At 37.6% G+C, this 6,934-nt stretch overlaps 1 protein-coding gene across 1 annotated transcript; it reads left to right on the top strand.

Annotated features, from left to right (window-relative positions):
- Window positions 1-561: 561 nt before the first annotated feature.
- On the top strand, window positions 562-2,680 carry FIGNL1 (fidgetin like 1). Its single transcript, XM_063304179.1, has one exon. It carries the CDS (start codon window positions 563-565, stop codon window positions 2,609-2,611), a length of 2,049 nt encoding a protein of 682 aa, XP_063160249.1. The 5' UTR covers window position 562; the 3' UTR covers window positions 2,612-2,680.
- Window positions 2,681-6,934: the final 4,254 nt, after the last annotated feature.

The following is a 6,934-nucleotide window of genomic DNA, read 5'->3' as shown; positions in this document are numbered from 1 at the left end:
AGGCTTTGAAACGGAGATGAGCACCGCCCCCTAGAGTCGGACACGACTGGACTTTACGTCAAGGGAAACCTTTACCTTTACCTTTAGGTAAATTGGACACAATAGTATAACAATTTTATGCCTATCTATTCTGCTGTGTTCAGTGAGGCTTACTTATTAATAAATGTTTAAGGATACTTATTTTATCTGGATGTAGATAATGTACGCTATTGTGTAGAAATATGCCTGAGGCAGGTAAACTGCTGTGCTCTAAAAATGCAAGCATGTAGATAACCTTCACTGGTTAACCTTTGCTTCCAATGGAGCTAAAATAAATTTAGTTGTATTGAAATAAATTCCATGTATTTGTTTTATGTGAATTTATGCTTATTTCCCAGAAAAAAATATAGAAACATGAGGTTTTTGCTTGTCTATATGGAATATTTGTCACACATCATAGTGGTCATATAAAAGCTAAAAAGTAACCAAGGTACTGTAATTTGAAAGCTGCCCGTAGACCTGTATTAGAAGTAAGGATCCCCAATTCTGATTATCCTGTTATTTGTCCATTTCTTTGTAGATCATGCAGACCAATAGCCCCACTGACATACATTTGAGCGAATGGCAAAAGAATTACTTTGTTGTTACCTCAGATACCTCTACACCAGGACAGAAAGCAGATGCATATCGTGCACAAATTTTACATATTCAGTATGCATGGGCAAACTCGGATATCTCCCAGGAATGTGCTGCCACCCTCTTCAAAAAATATGTAGAAAAATATTCTGCAATTATTGATTCTGACAATGTAGAAAAAGGCTTGAATAACTATGCTAAAGATATTTTGACTGTGGCAAAATATCAGCAGAATGAGAGTGACAAGTGGCAGTCTGCTTTGACAATAGATAATGTGATGGAACTGAAGTGTGTTCAAGCAATGATGCAGGCTGGGAAAACATTTGAAGGGCCTCTGAAGGCACAAGTAGATGTATCCATTGATAAACAGGTCACTGAGACTGTTTCTTCAAGTTTTCCCAAACTTACTGTCTCAAGTGGTAATGGAGAATCTATGCTTGGAGCTGGTTTATCAAATTGTGTAACTCAAGCAGCCGGTATCTGTGAGAAGCCCTTAACTTCGAAGTGTCATCAAAGTGATACACTCTCCTCACCTAAGGCAGGAGTTACGTGTTCTCTTTTGTCTGTGACTATGAATGATGTGCCTTACAGAGCCCTGACTGGAAATGATGAATCAGCATTTAATAGTTGTCTGACATCCACAAGTAATTCTCGTTCAGGGCAAGATTTATCATCTTCTGCCCAGTCTGCTTTCCCTGCAAGAATGGGCAATCTGGGAAAAAGGAAAACATTTGCTGTGTCCAGTGAAGATAACAGTAATATATCTTCTGGTTCCATTCATAAGTTGGTTCCTATAGAAGGATCAAACATTTCATGGAGTGAAAGGAAAAATAATGAGAACAGAGCATCTAGTTTTAAAACTGCAAAAGAACAGCTGTGGGTGGATCAGCAAAAGAAATTCCAAAACCAACCCCAGCATACCCCATTACCATCTTATGGAGGTACAAAGAAATCTTTGGGAGCTGGAAGATCTCGTGGTCCATTTGGAAAGTTTGTTCCTCCACTGCCTAAACAAGATGGAAATGGGAATACAGGAATGCCATGTAAATCATATGGGACTGGATCTATAGAGCTGACTTATCCAACAGATGAAAGGTTAAAGAATATAGAACCTAAAATGATAGAACTTATAATGCATGAAATTATGGACCACGGGCCTCCAGTAAACTGGGATGACATAGCTGGAGTTGAGTTTGCAAAAGCAACTATCAAGGAAATAGTAGTATGGCCTATGCTGAGACCTGATATTTTCACTGGATTACGAGGGCCTCCCAAAGGAATTCTTCTGTTTGGTCCTCCTGGAACAGGAAAGACTCTTATTGGCAAATGTATTGCATGCCAGTCTGGGGCCACATTTTTCAGCATCAGTGCATCCTCACTGACTTCCAAGTGGGTTGGTGAAGGAGAAAAGATGGTCCGTGCATTGTTTACGGTAGCACGCTTCCAACAGCCAGCAGTAATTTTCATTGATGAAATTGATTCTCTCTTATCCCAGCGTGGAGATGGAGAACATGAATCTTCCAGAAGAATAAAAACTGAATTCTTGGTCCAGTTAGATGGAGCAGCTACTTCTTCTGAAGATCGCATACTAGTTGTAGGTGCAACCAACCGACCGCAAGAGATTGATGAGGCTGCCCGAAGGAGACTGGTGAAGAGGCTCTACATTCCACTTCCAGAGGCTTCTGCGAGAAAGCAGATTGTGTCTCGTCTAATGTCAGAAGAACATTGCTCCCTAACTGAAGAGGAAATTGATCTTATTGTTAAAAAATCATATGGTTTTTCTGGGGCTGACATGACCCAGCTTTGTCGAGAGGCTTCACTAGGTCCTATCCGCAGCCTTCAGTCTGTTGACATTGCAGCTATCAGACCTGAACAAGTACGATCTATTGCTTTTCAGGATTTTGACAGTGCTTTCAAAACTGTTCGTCCCAGTGTGTCTTCTAAAGATCTAGAATTATATGAAACCTGGAATCAAATGTTTGGGAGTGGAAGATGAGAAGAATTAATTCATGTTTATATTAATTTCTGAAATGTTAATGATGTTCTAATAAATTTGAGGAAACTATTGACTTGTGGTTTTTTTTCTATGAAGATTGTTTTGCATGAGAGTTTGTTAATTATTTTTGCTAGTAGAATTCTATAAAAATCCCCCATGATTGCTCTTTTATGGGTTGGCATTTTTTTAATGCACCTTATTAACATTGAGTTGTGATCCCCCTCTCCCAACTCCCTTGCATCGAAGGAATCCAAGAATTCTTTGTAGAATTTAGTTTACATCCAGGCATAAAAGCTTATGCAAGCTTTTCAGTGCTGGATTATTGCAGTGAGAGGTGGAACTGCTTAAAGTGATACAACTTACTTTCAGAAGCAGCTATCCCTGATGATAGTGATAGAATGAATGGTCTTTATCATTGAATCTTTTAGGGGAAAATTGTATTAATCTTTTTATAAACACTGACACAATTTGGCAAATTAATATTTTTCCCTTTTTAAGATATACAGTAGTGCCAAAAATATATCAGTTGTTTTCCTTGATGGTATATCTTGGTTCACATCGATATAAACATGAAACTCTGTTGATAGTAAATAAGCAACTTTTCCTGCCTGAGGAAGGTAAAAATGATCAAATAGAAAAACTGTATACATCTTAAAATTAAATGTAGTGGTTAAATTTACTGTTAAATGTATTACATGAATATATGAGGTGAATAAACACTTGTCTCTAAGATCTTTCTAATCACATTACTAGGATTGCCAGTTTTATTATTTGCTGATTCATATAAAATATTTTATTTTCAGCATATATTTTAGAATGTGTATATATGTATGTGTATAGTAAGTAGTAAGCTTTATTACAAAGAGCCAGTTTGGTGTAGTGGTTAAGGCATCAGGCTAGAAACTGGGAGACTGTAAGTTTTATTCCCACCTTGGGCACAAAGCCAGCTGAGTGACCTTGGGCCAGTAACTCACTCTCAGCCCTAGGAAGGAAGCAATGGCAAACCACTTCTGAAAAACCTTGCCAAGAAAACTGCAGGGACTTGGCCAGGCAGTCTCTGAGAATTGGACATGATTGAACAGATTAAAAAAAAAAGCTTTATTGAGGTAATTGACCAATTCAAAAGCAAAAAGAAAACAAATTCTGAGACAGCATATATACACATGGTAAAACTTAGTATTTTTAAGACTGATGTGGTCAAAGTATGGTGTATTTTACAAATAGTAAAATGAAACTTAGTCATGTTCAGAGATATAAAGATACATGGATCAACAGTAACAACGGTAAATAAAATGGATCCAGGTGGCCTTGAAATCTGAGAGAAGTTACTAGCTGCAATCAGGCATTGTAATAAGGACAATATAGCAAAACATGGATGAATGTTTCAGGAATGCCTTCACCCCAGGGGCAAAGTCTTTGTTCAAATGGGATGCTCTGTAATTTCCCCTCAAAGACAATTGTTGGGAAGAGTATTTAATATTGCCAGAATTAACGATCTTTTGGGAACCATTATTTGGCTTAAATATCTAGCCATCTTGAAAACAGGTGAGTTACTACCCAAGAACGCATCTTTGGGGATGGCAGCCACTTCAGATTTTACATTAACACAACGAGAAAGGCTTTCATATCAAAATTATCCTTACCTTCAAATAGCAAATTTATTTTTAAAAGTTATCTATCTATCTATCTATCTATCTATCTATCTATCTATCTATCTATCTATCAGATTTCTCTGCTGCCCATCTTGTACCCAACAACTCTTGACGAAGTTATATTTTGTTTTTAATTCTTGCTGGGGTAGAGGTAAGGGGAGAAAACACTCCCAGGATAGAACAATTGCATTAGTATTACTCATTTGTAGCAACCTATGATTAAAAAGTCCATGTGTTTTAGCATTTGCTCTTTACTTTTACTGAAACTACCTTTTTTCATTTTCAAGGCCCTGCCCCTGGGTAGTATATTTTCTAGCTCTCGTGTCTTGTTAATGTGTCTATTTCAAAAGTGTACATTGTTCCAGTAACACTACTGTATTTCTTAATAAATGCTTAGGGATGCAGTACAGTAGAAAACATAAATCTGAACACATGTAGAATGCATGTGTGAGAAATCTTTCTAAGAATCATTGTACCATTTCTTAGAAATATCACATTGCTTCTAAATATTTGAATTAAGTTAAAATTAAGATTATTTTTTTTGATAATTTAGAAGTGCTAGACTTTTCAGAACTTCACTTGATGGCTATTAAACTTAAACTCTTAATTGGCTGTTGGAGTAATGTTTTGCTCTTTTAAGGAGTAACATTTTAAATCAAGGAAGAAGCAGTGCAAAAAAGAAGTGCAAGACACAAACAAGACATGAACTAACTACACATGCATCTTAGTAATAAGAAATGGATGAATTCTCTGGATATTCTAAACAGTTGCAAGTTCTTATGATATTATCAATGAAAGGCTTTTAAAGAAAAGATCATCAGTAATGATTGCCCAAAACTTGCACCACTGGTGATACCAGCAGGTGAAACTAAAAAAAAAAAGGGGGGGGGGAGGGAACCAATACACTAAATCTTTTCCAGTTTGGAAGTAAAGAGAAGACCACACCTCATCATCCAAGAGCTCAATCATGAATTTAATGAGGCATTGAATTGATAGGTTGGCTACTTAGATAATGTCCATCACACCACTCAACTTAGTATTTTCCATACATGGATTTGAATTTGAATTCCCCAAGCACTGAGAGAGGGTGAGATTGGTATGGGACAAATGGTATGGGACAAATATTGGAAAGTTTAGCTGTGGCGCCAGGTCTTTTTTGTTTTTTACTTTTTTTCCCCCATGGTTTGTATCTTTTTTTTTTTTTTTTGCCTTGGGTTGTGAGCCGCCTGGAGTTTGGTTTAAGATGGATGGCCATATAAATGTTTTAAATAAATAAATAAATTTGTAACTTTGTATATTGTCTATAACAACCTTAAAGGCAATAGAAAAACTACCAAATTTGCAAAATGTTTTGATTTGCAGCTTCAAAGCATCCTTGCTTCAGTTCGTAAAGCTGCTCAATAGGGTGATTTTGATTGAATATTTTTTGAACTGACACTCCTGTGAAGCTTTGCAAAACTCTGCCAAGTTAGCAAGTTTTTGAGGCTCCTTCAAGCATTTTTTTAATGTTCATCTTGGCTTGGATCTTTTGCTTAAGAAAAACCCTTGAAAAATGGAACACAGTATACCAATGGTCTTCCATAGGCAGGGCACAGTGACTCACCCAATGGACATCTAACATGCCTTTACTTGAATCAATTTCTTGAATTTATTATACTATCTTGTGAGCTATTTCCTATTCATTGGTTTCAGATGAACTGTCAGCATGGTGTTCCCTTTTCCTCCTTCAGTAATAAGTTTCTTTTTCTCAAATATCATGTATATCAGCTTACATCATGTCCAGCATATAGCCAGGCATTGAATGTACTAATACAGCCATTCAGTATCTGGTATTGTGCCTCTAGTTGTTTTCCATAGCCATTTGCTTCAGAAGGCTTATATATAACTTACTTTTCTTTTTTTTTCTGATGCCTTTGAGTCAGTTTTGACTCTTGGCGACTGTCTGGGCAAGTCCCTGCGGTTTTCTTAGCATGATTTTGGAACTGCTTCCAGGGCTGAGAAAGAGTGACTGGCCCAAGGTCACCCAGCTGGTTTTGTGCCTAAAGCGGAACTAGAACTCACAATCTCCCAGTTTTTAGCCTGGTGCCTTCACTACCTCATCAGATTGGCTCTTAGATATAACTACAGATGTTTATGTTCTCTGTCCCAGATGTTGCAGTTACGATACCGCTTAGTTTCTCTAGTTAGATAGAAGACACTCAAACCCCAAATACATTGACTGAGTGATAAAGTAACTATTTAAACGCTGCTGCTGCTGCTGTTGTCAGTTCAATACTAGGATGCTTCAGTATGAAAGCTAATCTGCCTGATCATATTGGTGGCATATTTAGAATATGGCATCCATGAATCTGTTCAGTGAGCATCAGGTTCATGTAGCTGCTTCACTTACATGCCAAAACTGCAGGGACGTGTCCAGGAGGTCACAGGAGTCAACACTGACTCAAAGGCACCAAAAAATGTGTTCTACATTGGATTGCCTTTGAAAAGTAATTGAGAGTTGCCACTGGTGCAAAGTATGGTCACTTTTGAAGTTTAAACCAAAATGAGGTAACCTTGAGTCATTGTGATGTAGTGGTAAGGGGTTGGACTGGGAGCAAGGAGACACAGATTCTACTCCACCCTCAGCCACAAAAGCTCTTTGGGTGACTTTGGACCAGTCACTCCCTCTCAG

The sequence above is a fragment of the Candoia aspera genome, chromosome 4, assembly GCF_035149785.1.
Source record: "Candoia aspera isolate rCanAsp1 chromosome 4, rCanAsp1.hap2, whole genome shotgun sequence".
In the NCBI taxonomy this organism is placed as follows: domain Eukaryota; kingdom Metazoa; phylum Chordata; class Lepidosauria; order Squamata; family Boidae; genus Candoia; species Candoia aspera.
This window is presented reverse-complemented; position numbering and strand designations above follow the sequence as displayed.